General features: G+C 36.3%; 1 protein-coding gene across 5 annotated transcripts in view; it reads right to left on the bottom strand.

The window, feature by feature from the left end:
* AUTS2 (activator of transcription and developmental regulator AUTS2) overlaps positions 1 to 19228 on the bottom strand; it is a 1165474-nt gene that overhangs the window by 595006 nt on the left and 551240 nt on the right. For all 5 annotated transcript variants that reach the window (XM_053929825.1, XM_053929823.1, XM_053929827.1 and 2 more), the window contains one exon: positions 18305 to 18340. In XM_053929825.1, the coding sequence (XP_053785800.1) occupies positions 18305 to 18340 (36 nt within the window). The remainder of the gene's footprint in view (positions 1 to 18304; positions 18341 to 19228) is intronic.

Here is a 19228-nt window from a genome sequence, read left to right on the forward strand (position 1 = left end):
TTGGGTTCTCCTTTGAATTGCTTATAGCATCTGCCAAATTCCATCATTATTAAATAATATCTTTAAAACATGTAATTTTATAATGTATGGGAGTCATGATTTTACCTTCACTTTGTAAACCTTCTTTTGAAAATCTCATCAACTCTACAAAACTTTAATATCCTAGGATTTTATTTTTTATCTATAAACACTCCTGGACTATTTCTTTATGTTGAGGGTGTTAACATTAGAACCTCTTGTTTAATTCTGTGAAAGCCTTCGTTCCATTCTCACAGACAAAGTATTAGTCAACAAATGATGTTTAGATTCCAAAATTTTAATTTTTTGCAAATGTAGATTAAAAATGAAAATAAAAAGTTAGTTTTGATAGCCACCTTTCATACATGTACAACTATACACTTTTAAAATTTTAAATAAAATTGTGCCACTGCTCCAAAATTGCACACCAGCTTCATCCAGGCTCAGAAATTGTGGGTGATCTTTATAAGAGGCATAGGATTCTCCCAAAATATTAAAAGTGAGCTGTGTACATAAAGAAGTACAGAGCACTCAGTTTCACGATTGTTACTGAAACTCTAAGAAGCAGAAGGCTGTAATGTGACAGCTTAAATGCTTGGAATCAAACTAATTGGAAGTACAATGACCTGAAATAAGCTTAAAAGCACTATAATACATGTTTAGCAATCACTAAAGATATTCTTTATTTTTCAGGCTCACACTTTGCATTTTATCATGTTATAAGAGTAAATGGGGGTGGGGGTGGAAAGAAGAAAGTAGGAGAAATGGAAAAATACATAAATACACAAATAATTCTGTTGCTTCAAAAGAGTAAATGAACCAAGAAGGAGACTATTGCTAAATGATAGAAAATAATAAAATGAGTTAAAATGTAATCAAGTTAGTCGATGAATGGATTCAGGGGTAAAAACATTAAACAACCTATCTGCTGCTAAAAGAAATTTTGTACACATAGAAACTGACAGGTTTAAAAATATGAATTCTATTTCTGTAAGAATAACTTAATATAAATAAAATTCGCAGGGCAATTTTCTGAGATAAAAAAAGTAGCTGGACCCCCTAAAAAGTAATTCTAGCAACAACCAGTGCAGTCTTCTTCCTGATCTCCCTAATTATGAAAGCATCTCACCCATGGCAGAGAACTATAAATTAAAACAATAGTGTAGTATCACTACATACCTATTGAAATTATCAAAATCCAAAAACCTGGTAATACCAAATACTGATGAGGATTAGGAGCAACTGGAAATTTTGTTCATTGCTGATGGAAATGCAAAATTGTACAGCTGTTTTGGAAGAAAGTTGGGCATTTTTTTTTTACAAAAATATATATATATATATATATATATATATATATATATATATATATATACACACACATATATATATATGTATATTTGTGTGTGTGTGTATATGTATATATATTTTTTTTTCCCTAACTACAAGGTCCAACAATATGTTCCTTGCTTTTTACCTTGATGAGTTGGAAACTTATTTCCACACCAAAAATTGTGTACAGATGTCAATAGCAGCTTTATTCATAGTTGCCAAAATTTGGAGGCAACCAAGATGTCCTTCAGTAGGTTAACGGACGTACAAACTGCAGTGCATCCAACCAATGGAATATTATTCAGCACTAAAAAAATGAGCTATCAAGCCATAAAAAGACATGGAGGAGACCTGAATGGGTATCACTAACTAACTACTAAGAGATGTCAATCAGAAAAGGCTGTGTGCTATATGATTCCAACTATATGACTTTCTGGAAAAGACAAAACTATGGAGACAGTAAAAAGATTCGTGGTTGCCATGGGTTGGGGGGCTCGGATTGAACAGGCAGAGCAAGGTGGATTTTAAGAGCAAGACACTAGTCTGCATGATACTGTAATGGTAGATGCATGTCCTTATACATGGGTCAAAACCTATCGAATGTGCATCACCAAGAAGGAACCCTAATGTAAACTATGGTTTTTGGATGATAATAACATGTTGATGAGGTGCAAAAACTGTACCGCTGTGGTGTATGTGATGTCATTAGAGAGGGAGGTTGCATATGTGAGGGGGTAAAAAGGTATATGGCAACTCTCTGTACCTTAAGTTCAATTTTCCTTTGAACCTAATATTCTGCTTTAAACTAAATTTTATTAATTTAAAAACAAAGCTACCCAGGCCCATTCACACAAGCCAAGAAGTCTGGGAAACTCAGAGCCCACTCTTTTGTATCAGTCAGGCTTTATTTGGACTGGCCTACATATATTATGAGGCACAAATATTTATTAAAAAAAAAATAAAACCTTTTGTTTGGGGGAGGGGCTAAGGTTCTATGCTTGACTGAAAAGGTGATAAACAGAAGAAAAGGACCCACTGCTCTCCTGTCCAGTTAGTGAGGTGAAACAAGCAAAGATAATTCATCATCAGCAGCTTCTACTTTCCTATTGCTCAATGTGAATTAAATTAGTCTCTTGGCGGGATAATTTTATATTATCAGGTTTGATTCTCAATTTTAAATCCTTTAAGTAATATAACTTTGGGAAAGTTGCTTACCGTCTCTGATCTTCAGTATTCTCATCCATAAAATGTGAGTAATGATATTTCAAGCCTTATAAAGTTCTTTACTGACTAAATAATTAAGATATGTAAATTGCTTAGAACAATGTCTAGCGATGTCTAACAATGTCTTAGACAATGTCTAACAATTGCTGAGAACAATGTCTAGCAATGTCTAGTTTGGAGTGTAGACAATGGTCAATACTCCGAACATCATTCCTAATCAAGTCTCAGACTTAATTCATGTATGTAATGAGTAATATATCACACACATATATTATACAGAAGTAACATAGTTGTAAAGATCTGTGGTAAATAAAATGAGTAAAATTATGGTCAATGAAGCTCAAATGCATAATATAAAAGGAAAAGTCACACCAAATAGAATATAATATACACATCACAACAAGAAAAAAAGCAAGGCAGATTTTTTTTCCTACTGTAAGATGACTAAACTCTAATAGTCTTAATACTGAACGGGTGTCTCTCAAAGCTTCAGAATCAACCGCTGAGAAATAGCTTAGACCTTAAGACATGAAAATAGGGAAATACAACAATAGGAAAACTCAACTCCAAACACTCCACCAGCTACAGAGGATTAAGAGATCCTTTTAGTCGTAAAGGATAAAGACCAAGCTTTTTATAAGATTTACATAAATAGCTGACTTTGCATTGTTTTTATCCCTGTTTTTAACATTATGAGTTAAAGAACTTAAATGACTGTAGACTGAATGAGTTCACTGAAACAGTGTTCAGGCAGGGAATGACGGGCACTATGATTTATGTAAATGACCCCGGAACATGCATAGTCTCTTCATTGTTTATACAACACCGTTACCAACACATCTATAGATGTGCTTACACCAAAAGGCCCCCTTTAAAAGCATATTGATCCAATCCTTCACTTAAAACATGAAGCCAACAGAATGCAGTAATGGTCATTACACAGAGATGAATACTAAAAACTTCACTGATTTCATGGCTCTACCAATTTTCAATTTGCAATAACAAAAATGAACTTATAATCTCTTCTACAGTCAAATTTTAAATGTGTCGAAACTCAACAATTTTATATTTACAATGTTACTGTATATAATGCAGACCTATTATAAATACTAGCATGTTTTTATCTCCTTTTCTAATTATTTCACATGCATATCTACTATGACATGAACACTACAGCAAATTGCACCTCCTCTACAGTGTGTTATTTAATCTATTTTACATAACACTACTTATTCAAATATATTAGAACAATTTAAAGTTGCTTAGTTATGAATACATCCACATCACAACTAAATGTATATTTTAGTGGTCAATTACTTTGCCATTCTGCAGAAAAACAAAAGTATCCACATGAGAATGTCCAGTTAATTGTTAAAAATCGATAGGATAAGTACAAAGGAAAAATACAGTATACTAAGCACATCCACATATTAGCTCAAAGCCCTTTCCAAATGTATGTATGAATAAACAAAACAAAGAATGTTAGATTTCTTTTGTGGCTCCAGATAAAATCAGCAGTGGAAATAAATGGCCAGACCTATAATAGCCAGCCAGCATATTCCAAATCCCATGAAGAAGAGACATTACAAAGACAGCAATGACGAAAACCTAGCAACACTGCTATTTTATTGTCAAAGCCTTGGATGAAGATCAGGAAATCACACATATAGGACTGGGTAATTCGCATCAGGATGGAGCTAAGAGACACAATGATATATTAAATGACAATCTAAATAGGTTAGAGTAATAGGCCAAGTGCACTAAGTGCACCATGATGAACTTCAGTGAAGGTTAAATACATACATACATACATACATATACATATATATATAAATAAAATGAGAATACAGATTTAACAGTATCGAGTATGAAAAAGAGAAGACGACTTGGAGTTAGTTAAGCATTGCTGTCATCAAGAAGAGAGAACAGTGAAGTATAGATGTTAAGAAAATTTACGTGACCTTCAACTGTGCCAACTGTAGAGCAGTACCCAGGATCAGACAGGTTGGAGTTCTGTCAGCCTACGGGAACAATACTTAGTTTTCTGTGCTGGGTTTCAGATTGCTTGTCAGATGAGATTACTTAAAAATTTTTCAATAATTTTTGAGATATAATTGACATAAAACATCGTATAACTTTAAATTGTACATACTGGTTTGAAACATTAATATATCATATATGATTACTACAGTAGCTTTAACTAACACCTTTTTCAGGTCACGTATTTATTATTTCTGCTTTGTGTTAAGAACAGTTAAGATTTAGTCTCCTAGTAACTTTGAAGTTTATAATATAGTATTGTTAACTATAATCATTATATTGTGTTTTGTATCTCTAGAATTTATTTATCTACTAGTTTTAAGTTTGTACCCTTAAAACGAAATTTCCCAATTCCCCACTCCCCAGCCCCTGGTAACCACCATTTTACTCTCTGTTGTTAACGGTTCCGTTTTTTAAAAATTCCACCTGTAAGTGATATTCTATAATCCAATTAAAAATGAGCAAAGGACCTGCATAGACATTTTTCCAAAGAAGACATACAAATGGCCAACAGATAATATGAAAAGGTGCTCAATTTCACTAATCGTGAGGGAATACAAATCAAAACCACAATGAAGATACCAGGTTATACCTGTTATGATGGCTTTTATCAAAAGACAAGAGATAAATGTTGGCAATGGCACAGAGAAAAGGGAACCTTTTACACTGTCAGTGGAAATATAAATTGTGCGAAACAGTATGGCAGTTCCTCAAATACTTTAAAAGTGAACTACCATAAGAACCAGCAATCCTACTGCTGGGTATATATACAAAAGAACTGAAATCAGTATCTCAAAGGGATATCTGCACAGCCATGTTCACTGCAGCATTATTCAGAAGTCAAGATTTGGGGAAAAAACCCTAAATGTCAATCAAAGGATGAATGGATAAAGAAGATGTGTGTGTGTGTGCACACATACATATGTGTGTATATGTATATGTGTACATACACATGTGCATGTACATATATGTACACATATTTGAGCTGTGTGTATGTGTGCATGTGTGTATAGGTGTATATATACATATATACATGTAGATGACATATCTATGTCTATATCTCCCATCTTTTATATATAATTAAATATTACTCAGCAGTGACAAGAAAGAAGTCCTGCCATTTGCAACAACATAGGTGGAATTTGAAAGCATTATGCTAATCAATGTAAGTCAGAGAAATTAAATAATGCATGATATCACAAGGTGATTTTTGAAGTCCCTTCTTACCCAGAGGTTCTACAATTCTAAGCCTATGTAAAGCAAAAATAATAGGTCTATTTTAATTAGTGAGTTGTGAGCTGTCAATTTAACAACATATGGATAAAAATAACTTGTAACTATATTATGCCTCTGTACAAAATGTGGTTTCAGATTTTCATTTTGGTCATATGCTTAGTTGTTTAATATCTGATTAAAAGGATATGTTAAGATTCCCTAGTTAATTCTGATTCTCAGAATATTCTAGTATTTACTATATTATAGTATTTGAGTATTTCATTCAGAGAAATCAGGTTTTCATATCACAGAGCTAGTTCTGCTACAAGGTTATTTTAGAAATGCATTTTATTCTGAAGGAACCAGATTTCTTATGTCCTTTGGGTTTAAGGTCAAGATGCTAACTTCCCATGATTTTCTCTGGACAGAACACAGCCCTACATTCCCATGGCAAAGTCAGGGCCATTTCCAACAAAGGTAGGAAAAATTGGTTATTGATAGGATCCTTTTGCAAAATGTAAAATGTGAATGCTGTCTTTAGGAACTAAAATGGGAATGGAAGACTCCTGGGAGTAATTACAGACATAAGGCACATACCACGGGTTTGGATGAGTTTTCTGTGGGTCTCTCTAAGTCCACCTACATGATTGAGATTCTTCCCAATTTCCTTCTTGGGAAGTCCAGCTGCACATATAGTCATTTGTTGGCCCAGACAAGATTTTATGAGAAGTGATGAACATATGAAATATTAGAAGTACACTAGGAACCACAGCTGTTATGACCTGCTGTATTTTTAATGGCTCCTTAAAATCAGAGGCCACCACACACAGCAGCATATTCTGACAGGAAACACTGCAATTATCTGGCATTACCACTCCTTTGCAAATCTGCTACTACATTACAGTTCATAAGCTGTAATAGACAGTCATCACCTCTGGCCATGCTTCTGCTCAAGAATGGTCACAATCTGGATTTATTGCCAGGAAGTTGTCAATAGAGACTGATAGTTCTTGTCATTTTTTTTCCCATTTTGTTTTGTTTTGACCCTGCGAACCAGACCCCAAAGGTTTCAGAGCAGAAATTAAGTGTGGTATAAGGCAGGTTCCTTTAACATCACTGTTAGTGAAGCTAATTACTACAAGAAAATTGGAGATCATTCATTAGCCTAGTAAGCAAATTGAGGTTTGTTAACAGTGATTTATAATGCCAATCCTTGGGTAACTATGCCGGTCTCTTCAACTACATGTGTATGGGACCTGACAGTTTATTAACTGTACTATATCTTGTCACTAGGGTGCTTGTCACCAGGGCGCTTTTGTTAAAACGACATTGCATTGTAAATGGATGAACATTTTTACAAGAGCAAAATATACTTTAAATGTTTGGCTTCTGAAGTCAAGTACTGGGAGATAAGTGAAGTGTCTCAAACTATCTAAGCCTCCAATAACTCTTGTTTACTGCTAAAGCTGACTATAGGAAAATGTGACACTTGGAGTTAAAATAGCACTTTTCCTTTTTAACAAGCCCCAGTTGTGTTTTTTAACCTCTTTTCAAATAATACTCTTGGTGTTTCACCAAGCTATAAGTTTCTTATTCAATGGATTGGGAGGCACCTAGTTTACAATTTCAGCAAAAGAATATCTTTTTTAAAAGCAGTTAAGCAAAGGACTGAGTCCTTTGATATGAAAGAAGCTGATTGGTGGTCCATAAAACTCCAGGTAAGATAAATCTGTCAAAGGTTGTATGGGTAGTTAGAAAAAACCCTGGGGGCTGACAATGCCCATGGCTCACTGTATTGATGTATAGCTCATACCAACTAATCCAACATTTCCGCAATTTGGCAATCTCTAGCCTTCCTTAAAACCAACGTCGGGGGGAAAATGTAAGAAAATAAAAATGGAAATAAAGTTACTTTCTGATTTCCATGACATGACTTGCCCATTCCCTCTGGGATTGCCAATGCACTTTGCTAAAGCCTTTATCGCATCATCTCTGTGATTAATTGGATATACTTACTATGGGACAGAATAAGCCTACAGCCTCAGCATTGCTACATGTTAACCCTGACTGAATAACTCATGCAAACCTTTATTCATTATTATTAACTTCAAAGAAAGGTGTTGGGAACCGACCTGCCTGGTTTCAGAAGCTGTAAACCCCCACGACTAAGGCTGAGTCAGAGACCTTGGGATCATAAGCCACTAAGGAGACAAAGCTTATCTCCCTGGCAGGGGCGCCACCACTACCCACTTTACTTTACCCTGCTTGGTCCTGAGCCTGACCATTTAGCCAATTACGGGTAAGATTCCTCAAGGGAGGGACGACCTAAGTCAGGTATGGTCACGAAGAGGCCCACAGGGAAGGACTTGGGGGCCTATAGAAAAAGGGGGTTATGGACCCTCGCCCCTCGGCTTTGACATAGTCTGAGTCCTCATTCTGTCTGAAAGAAGTCTCCTAATCTCTTGGCTGCCTCACTTTCCCTGCTTGATTTAGGCCTGAAACAATGCCAGAGGTAGGTGCAGCCCTGTGCTGGAAAGAGCAGCTTCCCTGGGGCGATCAGGCCTAAGAAAGAATGCATAAAACCCTGTGAAACCTGCTTTGCTAATACCCTCAATTTAAATGATAAGGGGTCTAAGCCTGAAAAGAGTTTGTTTCCCAAAGTCTTATAGCCCTTTAGCTAACTGACCCTGACTCAGAATAAGCCCTCAGAGTTCTTTGTTTATTATTGTTTGATCCTTACTACCTGACAATGACTGATGAGCTTTACCTGTATTCCTGTGCAAATTGAATCCAATAAAAGCCCATTGAGGAAAAGGCTCTGGGCCCTTCTCCTTTGAGAGATCAGCCACCTTTCCTCCCCAAGCAGATCATGTCTTGGTAGACTTATTCTCATCCCTGGTGGGAGGGGGGGGAGGAGGAAGGGGGAGCTTGCAGGCGGAGCCCCCCCACCCCCACAGAAAGGCAGATTTGGCCACTCAATTGAAATCTGGACTTCTTTCAATGCTGACATTGGAGAGTGGTGTTTGTTAGGCAGAAAGGGGACTATGGTCTTGCATTTCTATGGTACAAAGAACAGCTAAGAAAGGCAGCAATAACATGGAAGGCATTGGTCCCAAGTGGCAGACATTTTTAGGTGAAAGGTAGCTAAAATAATAGATCTTGGAATATTTGAACGAAAGGTCCCTTTAGCAATTATCTGCTCCAGGAGCTGACAAAATCTTTTTTTCTCCAAAATTCTCCAAATGTGAGGGATGAAGAAGGGGGGTTGAGAGGGAGACAGGCCCAAAGGCTATTTCATTATATCCTTTAGGAGCACCTGGGTTTTTATTATATCTCCTTAATTAGACTTTGTAATAGCCACTAACAAATATTCTTGTAGGCGGCAAATATTTAAAAATATTTAGCCTATTCTCTCACACAAATGTTGAGAAAATGAAAGCAGAGTTAAGAGAATGGTAGCAAATGCAGACACCAATTGCTCCCTTCCCATGGGTTTATGTTATTCACCGAATTCTCAATTCCTTTGTACTGAAGGAGAAAGCCGAAGCTAAAAGTGGTATGGAGACAGAAGACAATACTCATAACTTACTGATCTTAGTCCCCAAATTAGAGGCTAATAACGAGTAAAAAACATGAAAAAACAGAGTTGAAAATGGTAAGTACAATTATATTTTTAGTCTAAGGCCTTGAAGTTATTAGAGAGTTTATCTGTGATTAGGTGGAGGAGTTTGTCAAAATGTAGATACTTGGTTGAGGTAAAAATCAACCCTCCAGCTTAACTAAGATTAATTCTGTGGTTACTAATCTGCACAAAATACCTACTTGAGTGTTCTCGTTCTGTTACTTTATGGGGGACAAATGTACAATACATAGTTTAAAATAACATTAAAGATTACAGTTAAAAATGTGGCAACTGTTTACCAATAACAAACGCAAATGATTTCAGATGTTTCTGCGCAGTATGCAGATAGCTTCAAAATCAGTAGTAGTATACTAGATTAGTAGAGTGATGGTCCCAAGGTTTTTGTTTCATTATAATCAAAATAACATTCATAACAACTATTTTTGTATATTAAATATTATATAATAAAATATTTACATGACATTGTGCTTACTTTGGAGACACAGAACATCTGAGACTAAAGTTCCAATGTACTTTCATGACTCACTGGGCAATCGTTAGGGGTCACTCAGAAAAATTACACATACAACCACATCTCAAAGATAAGTTGTGATAGGCATTAGCTGAATTTTAAAGATGTACTGAAGTTCTTAGAAGGTATTACTTTTTATATGCTTTACTATAAATTTAAATTTGGGCAGAAATGTTTGGTTCTTCCTGTTATTCTGGCTACCTCTTTAAAATATCATTGAAGATACATACACAAACAAATATCTATCTACCTTCCAAAATCATTATCTTCCCCAAATCTACCTTCTTCCTCCTGGGATTCCTATCCCAAGAAAAAGAAAGCACCTTATTTGTCACTTCTTGGTTTGCCACCTTCTTCATTTTTAACAGGTCACTAAGTCACGTTCAGGTCTACCTGTAAACCATCCTTCCTACTCAATCAAATTCATCCTTGGTTGGTTCCACCTTCCCTGTAATTAACCAGCCTAAGCCTGGCTTTTTTCCAGAAACATGACACAGTCAAACCATTTACACTCTATGATGCTATCTCTCTGTGATCTTGTCTTTGTTGTTCCTGTCTCAAATTCTGTTGAAAATCTAAACATCTAGCAATTTCTATACAACTTAAGCCTCCTACAACTAATTGACCCTAATAGATACTTCCCAAGTACTCTACTTCTCATAGGATTGATAAGTTGGCCTTATACCAAGACAACTATGTACCCTGGACTTGAGGGCCAAGCTTACATCTAATTTACCTTAAAAACTAAGAAGAGATATTTAATATATTCTTGAGAATTAAAATGAGCTGAACTCTCTATCTGGTGAGCTGTTATTAGCTTAGTATTTACCAATGAGTCCAAATAAAAACTGTAGATCCCTGATGGGATTCCAAATGGAATTTGGGACTCCATTTCTGAGAATATATCCAAAGGAACCCAAAACACTAATTCGAAAGGCCGTAAGTACCTCTGATGTTCACTGCTGTGTTATTTGTGACCGCCAAGATATGGAAGCAGCCCAAGGGTCCATCAATAGATGAGTGGATAAAATAACTATGGGACATTTAAACAGTGGGATTCTACTCGGCCATGAAAAAGATGAAAATTTTACCCTTTGGGACAGTATAGATGGACCTGTAGAACATTATGCTAAATGAAATAAGCCAGTCAGAGAAAGGTAAGTACCATACGATTGTAAAAACTCATATGTGGACTCTAATGAACAAACTGAACAGCAAGCAGAAAGAGCGAGATTCATAGACAGACAGCAGAACGGGTAGGGATGGGTAGAGGGTGGAAGGACTGAGCAAAAAGGAAAAAAGACTCATGGACATTGACAACAGTGTGGTGACTGCTAGGTATACAGGGACTAAATGGTAACAGAAAAAAAAATAAAGATTACATTAAAAAAATCCATTACAGTGAAAACTTGTCAGTAAAGACTGATAATTTGTTTAGAATTAATTGAACATTCATTCAGAGTTAACGTCTAATAAATATAAGAGTTAGAGTCTTGTTTGAGGGACATGTTACTGACATTCTTCATCTTAAATGTAAGGACTTAGCAGGTTATGAATGAATCCTCTCTCAGCATCACCAGCAAGTACTGGCATGTGGAAAGAAGACCCTTCTGCTTTGGATGGGGTTGCAGTCAAGTCCAGGTTGATGCATCTGAACTTTTATACTTAAAATCACAAAAATATTATTAACAATGTTAGGTTCTCTGAAGAGCCCAAATCCTCTTACTTAAGTACAATGTGTCAAAAATATTTAAAAATATCACAAAGGAAAAGATCTGGAATTAGGAAAGACTAAATTCCTTGAGAGAGGGGGTCATGGATAAACCATCAATTAGAACAGTACCAGACAGAGAAAGTACCCAATACTTATTGAAAGAAAAAAAAGTCAGAAGTGTCTGTTTAAAGAAAAGCCCAGTCTATGAAATAAACAATTGTGCAAAAAAAGCACCTGATCTTTTTAAAGAAACTCAAGTTGGCTTCACTCTCATCTAATAATACCCATTCCAATTTGGGGGTGGGGAGCAATTATGGTTATACAAAATACCACAAATTAGTTTTGAGAGTTATATAAATTACAGCAAAGAAAAACAGAAGATACAGACTTCTGGCCAAGATGGAGACATAGGTAGATACACTTTGCCTCCTTGCACAAGCGAAAGAAGGACAACAACAAATTTAAAAACAAAAACCCACCAGAACTGCCAGAAAATCGAACTGTATGGAAGTCCGACAACCAAGGAGTTAAAGAAGAAACATTCATCCAGACTGGTAGAAACAGTGGAAACAAGCAGCTGGGCAGAGAGGACATGCAGTAAGGCAGCAGCTGAAGGACTGGGCAGGAAAGGTGGTGGCTGGCAGTACCACATTTGAGTGCGGATAAAACAGGAGGAACAACTGGGGAGCAAGACAGACCATGCAACCCAGGGTTCCAGCGTGGGAAAATAAAGCCTCAAAACCTCTCATTCTAAAAACCTATGTGGGAGAAACTCCCAGCCTCACAGGACAGTTCATTGGAGAGAACCACAGGATTCTAGAACCCACCAACTTGGGAATCAGCACTAGAAGGGCCCAATTTGTTTGTGGGTAGTGGGGAAAGTGACTGAAAGCTGGCTCAGAGCCGACCAAGTGGCATTGTTCCCTCTCTGATCCTGTCCCCCACACACTGCCACAAAGCAGCAACATGGGTTACCCTGCCCTGGCGAATATCTAAGGCTCTGCCCCGTATTAGGTAACAGGCATGCTGAGACAAAAAAATATGGCCCAAATGAAGGAACAGATCAAAGCTCCAGAAAAAATACAACTAAGTGATGAAGAGATAGCCAACCTATCAGCTACACAGTTCAAAATACTGGTTATCAGGATGCTCCAGGAACTCACTGGGTACTTCAACAGCATAAAAAAGACCCAGGCAGCAATGAAGGTCGCATTTTGTGAAATAAAGAAAAATCAACAGGGAACCAAGAGTGACGGAAAGGAAACTAGGACTCAAATCAAATGTTTGGAACAGAAGGAAGAAATAAACATTCAACCAGAAAAAAATGAAGAAACAAGAACTCAAAAAAATGAGGAGGTTTAGGAACCTCTAGGACAACTTTAAACATTCCAGCATCCAAATCATAGGGGTGCCAGAAGGAGAAGAGGAAGAGCAAAAAATGGAAAACTTATTTGAAAACATAATGAAGGTGAACTTCCCCAATCTGGTGAAGGAAACAGAATTCCAGGAAGTTCAGGAAGTTCAAAGAGTCCCAAAGAAGCTGGACCCAGAGAAGCACACACCAAGACACATCATAATTAAGTTACCTGAGATTAAAGATAAGGAAAGACTCTTAAAAGCAGCAAGAGAGAAGGAGACACTTACCTACAAAGGAGTTCCCATAAGACTATCAGCTGATTGGTCAAAAGCAACAGTACAGGCAAGAAGGGGCAGGAAAGAAGTATCCAAATTCATGAGAGGCAAGGACCTGCATCCAAGATTACTCTAACCAGCAAAGCTATCATTTAGAATGGGAGGGTGGATAAAGTGCTTCCCAGATAATGTCAAGTTAAAGGAGTTCATCATCACCAAGCCCTTACTGTATGAAATGTTAAAGGGACTTATCAAAGTAAAATGACAACAAAGTCACAACTATCAACAACTGAACCTTAAAATAACAAAAGCAAAAACAAACTAAGCAAACAACTAGAACAGGAACAGAATCACAGAAATGGAGATCACAGGGAGGGTTATCCATGAGGGTGGGAGGTCGGGGGAGAATGTGGAAAAAGTACAGGGAATAAGAAGTATAAATGGTAGGCACAAAATAGACAGGGGGAGGTTAACAATAGTATAGGAAATGGAGAAGCTGAAGAACTTATATGTACGACCCATGGACATGAACTAAGGGGTGGGGGGGAAATGCTGTTGGAGGTGGGGTGCAGAATGGAGGGGAATAAAGAGGAGAAAAATGTGACAACTGTAATAGCATAATCAATAAAATATACTTCAAAAAAAAAAGAAAAACAGGAGATACTTCAAGGGTCTATAATCTAAAACTTAGATCAGGGCAAATAATTTTACCCCTTTATAACCTTTTAACTCTTGATGGAAAGCCACAGGTCAGTATTTGGCACCTACAACATACTACCAGTACTATCATTAAAATGTCTTAAGTTATTCAACTGCAAATGAAAACAGCAATTATACAAATCCCATTTAAATATGTGTGCCACTACACAATTCCCTTTTATTATGTCATGTGGTAGTTTTAATCACTAGGTAGAAGTAGGTCAGTTTCCTTAATAATTTAAAAACACGTACATTACTATATGTGATCCAACTAAGGATGAAAATTATTAGTTGAGAACCATTAAGAAAACACTCTGAACCACGGGAGTTTACATAAGCAGGACCCAAACGACTTGAGAATATGGGCCTAAGACACTTAGATTCAAACCAGGAAGAAGGTTGAAAAGTATCTGGAGAAGCTGGCGGGACATGTCATTCAAATAAAGGAAGGATTCTCTTTAACACCAGGGATCAAGTTCAGCCTGATAAGTCATTCACCCATATAACAACAGTAAATTCCAAATGGCATATGGACTCAAGCACTTGCAAAGAATGATTCCAGAACTTTCCTGTGATGGCAACACCAGACCCCCGGCAACCAAACATGAGGTGTTTTTGCTGGGCTTTTCACTCTACTGCCTTCAGTTACTTCACTCAGGCATCCGAGATCATCCACTCTCCTTTTGTGTGTCAGAGGACAGCAAACATGTGACACCACCTCATAAAACTTGAGTATATTGAAGAGGTCTTTCTTAACCTCACAGTCCAAACTTAAGATCTATTAGCCACCTCTAAAGGCTTCAGATCTCAAGAATAAAATAAACAAATAACTTTAATAGACAAATTAAGCTTCTATACTGTTCATTATAAAATATAGCCCATAGAATGGTTCATTCCAACATCATCATGATCAATGAGTATCACAGAGAACGGACTTCATGTTTGTTTTACATTTACATACAGAGCATATAGGTATACTGCTGACTAAACACAGAATACTAGGCTCCTGACGAAAGGTTCAAGAAGACTACAGCAAGAATAAAATATTCTTGTTGCAGGCCACTTAATGAGACCAAGATTTTTTGTTCCGTCACATACTACTGTGGGAAAAACAGAAGACAACATTTATTATTTGCTATTATTGTGTGCTGTTCTGTATACATTAAATATCTTACTTAATATTCACAATGCTATTAGGTAGGTAAAGATGATGATATAGTCTTAGAGATATTAAATACTCTGCCCAAGGTCACACCACTAGTCTTCAGATCATTCTGTCTCTAAGTTGATCAATAAAATTATGCATAATAAAATTTCAAATACATATATAAGAAGAGAATATAGCTGTAAACATTTAAATTAAAAAATACATGTTCACTGTATTAACATTTTTAAAAAAGAAAAAGCCTAAACACTCCAACAACTTTTGGTATTCTTGCCAAAAAAAAAAAAAAAAAGCAAATAGATTCCAACTAGTCTATGCTTACATTTGTATTGAGAATATGAACTAGGCATAAGTATGTAATGAATATGTGTATGTGTGTGTGTCTGTGTGTATAACACCCACATTATTCAAAAGCTCCCAAAAATGTGAAAAATTTGTTCCAACCCTTCTCTATTTTGTCTACTTTAAGAATTCTTTGCAATATGCTTGTGTAAATACTGCTTTCAGCGGCTGTTCTCATTTCTCAAATCTTCAGCTTATAAATGGATTGGGAAAGTGACAGACCTAAGCAGCCATCTTTAGAACACAAAACCAAGGAGATATAAACAAATATTACTAAGTCAAAAACAAAGGATTCCTCCTTAAACCCTTCAACTTACCACTACTGATAAATGAAAAGAACTAAAACAAAGTAGACTATACTGGCTGTGGATTAGGAATGTGTGTGAGTGTGTGTGCGTGCATGTGTGTACACACACTCATGTATGTGCAAATACTAAGGTGGGTGTCTATCTCATTAGCACACACACAATAATCAACATTTTACCTCAGTTCAGTAAAAGCTCTATAGAAGCATAACAATCTAAACAAAAGAAGATTGTGAAGTTAGAGCAATGTTGGGGCATGGGAGTTTCAGAAAACAGCTCTGGGTTGTCAAACCCAATAGGTGAGTGCCTTCAGTTTTCTTAGAGCAGAATTTGCATTATGGTTCAATGGCAATAATAGCTCATTGACTCTGCAGATGATTTGTCTCCGTCCACAGTTCAAAGAGATGCTAAAGAGGATAAGGATAGAATAAAAATATCACCATTTTACGTACCTGATGCTGAGCCGTCATTAAAGACATAGTAAAGGCTATTACGGCATTACAGATCATAAACCACAGTGCAAAGAATATATAGCACTAAACTACTCAAAGTTGTGAATATACTATTTCCACATACAAAGGTGAAACTCACCAATGTTGAAGTTAGTACCTGAAATTAAGTATTAAATGTGATATTGTTGGAGTCAAGACTGAAACAGAAGAACTTTTTGATGAGGACTTGGCAATAATATCAATGGATTTTGCACTCTGATAATATAATTATCCTATTATTGGAAACACAGTTTAAGTAGAGCATTTTTGCGAGAGTTGAGAGCTGAACATACATCTGGTATGTATCTTATCCATGTAATTTAATATTACTACAAATATTTTAATAAAAGCAAAGTAATGCTAAGAACAATTTTAGCAAAATAAGAAAAAAACTTTTATACTCATCCAGCATTGTGTAAGTGCAAAACTATTTTAGATTTATGATTTCAGATTCTTTAATCATAGTAATGTATTGTTAGCAAATAAAAATGAACATTCCTAGAATTAGAGAAAAAAAGTGACAAAAGCATAATAAAATTCTTGATGTTTCTAAAGATGACTTTCTTCTTTCAGGGTGATCGTACTAACAATAAAAATATAATACAATATTCAGTCTAGAAGTGATCAAGGGCTAAGTTGCTTTGACCTTATTCTGCTGAAGAAAGCACCAAGCAAGAATTTAGCTTTTGGAAAGAGAATAGATATTGGCAGTCTCCTGATTTTACTTGGAGCATCTCAACCCACATGCAGACTGGTGTGAAGACATAGCAGATGGAATTACTTCTGTTATTTCGACTGCTGAAGCATCCTGCTTGCCTCTGCAAGCATGAATATTCAGTCACAATAAGGAACAATGGTAAGTGTGCTGACTGTATTAAGCAGGTACCAAAAAATCTTTATCCTTTTTCTACTATCATAGATTAATTTTAAAAAACATTTAGAAAATACGACTTCTGCCAAGCTTGAAAAAGACTTATTTGATGATATGATGCTGGTTTGCATATATTTTATGTAAATGTATGGAGAAAACCGTGTGGGCAAAGAAAACCAGAGTAATTAGCATTTTATAGGAAAGAAATGTAAAAGCAACTAAACTGAATCCGTAATTATTTTCCACTTTATTTTATTTTCATGATTCCCTTATTATCTCAAAAATGCTGAGCTGGCATTAGAGTATCAGAGTACATCATTTCAGATTCCTTTAAGTTCCACATGAAACCTCTCTACTAGCATGCTATGCCATTGTGTAAATAATACCTATTGGTAAATCTTCTCTGTATGCATCTTAAAAGGGATTTTTGAATCCAAAGTAATTTTGCTATAAATAAGTGAAATGAGGTGACTATTTCTCTATTAAAAATACTGTGACAATGCCTGAGGTATGCCACCATCCCCACCCCTCCCAAAGAACACAGAAAAATCTAGAAATAAAATTATATATCTATTAGCTAAAGGGAGGAGTTTAATGATTACTGAAAGGAAATCTGAAGGCCACCTGCTTAGACTGTGGGGGAAAATATCCATCAAAACACCATGTCTCATCAAACTTTTTTTTAAAGGTGATTCATTATGTGTGGGGAAGTTCTTCAAGAGATTTTAAAATTGAATAAATACCTCAATATATAATATGAATTCCATCCTCCACATGACACTTCTCACTAAAAAACAATTACTTAGGAAAGGTAGCATGAGCCAATCAGGTTTACCTTTAGCCCCTTTTGCTGCCAAGTAAGGGGCAAATGCCGTACTTGCTGGGAACCAGACAGACATATCAGACTGACTGATGATCACTAGGGCACAGCAAGTTACTTATTTTAAAAATAAAACAATTCTTAATAAAAGGATGGATATCAATCTGCTCTTTAGGACTGAGAGGGGATTTCTTTGATTTTTTTTTTACATCCTAATGAGCATATATTATAGAAGTAAATCAATGCCAAGGCAAGGCACACATGTGGAAGTTGAGATAAACTTACGAAGTAGCCTGTTCCCAAGCTGGAAGGAGCTGAACTCTGCAATAAAGCATAAAGACAAAGTGGAAAATCAGCAATGGTTTTTAACATGTTCCAATCCACACAGGTCATTACCAGCCCTTTGCAGGCTTTTCATCACTACATCACATCACCAGTGTATGCTGCCCCTTGTCATCTGCTCCTGATACAAACACTGTGTTGCTTAATTTTCCCCTTTACATCTCTCAACAACTCAGAGATGCTAACGTGCTATTTACTGAATTCCAAGCTTCTGAGGTGGACGTAATTGCCAATTTATTTGACAGGCAGCTGGGTAATGAATTAATGATGGCATTTCGCCCTGCACTGAGACTAAACAGACACACATCAGCCTGACTCCCTGACTTGCTGACATTCAATGCCCTGGTCTCAAGCTACTCAGTTTTGTGGCCGCAAAGGGGCAGGCAAGAGGAAAAAGCCCAGACTGACTTGAAAATAAAAAGCCCAGTGGGTTTGGATGACTTTTCCAGTGTATGACCTATTTGCCAGTTTATTCCCTAAAGGCACTAGTTAGTACACACAGAGTGCTTTTCAGAAATGAGACATTTTGTAAACATAATTAGTAGACTAAAATGCAAAGAATGTGTGGGTAAAGGAAAGCAGTAAAAAGCACCATTTTTCTGAAGGTTTTAGTCCCAAGAATTATCAATGTAAGTTTCCATAGTTTGACACATGGAGACCAAAAAAAAAAAAATTCTGAAAGCTACGCAGAACATCACTTCTTTGGGGACGGAGGCCAAAAAACAAAATTGATTTATGTTTTACATTTGCCTGTGATTTTTTCCCTGTATTGTTTCTCTTTTTTCCTAAAACATCTCAGTACACATTCTTTAATTTTCAGTGCCCTCTTTGTGAACAATAGAGGCCCCACGTAAGCTTGAAACGAAA

This window comes from Desmodus rotundus, chromosome 1 (assembly GCF_022682495.2).
Source record: "Desmodus rotundus isolate HL8 chromosome 1, HLdesRot8A.1, whole genome shotgun sequence".
Taxonomy (NCBI): Eukaryota; Metazoa; Chordata; class Mammalia; order Chiroptera; family Phyllostomidae; genus Desmodus; species Desmodus rotundus.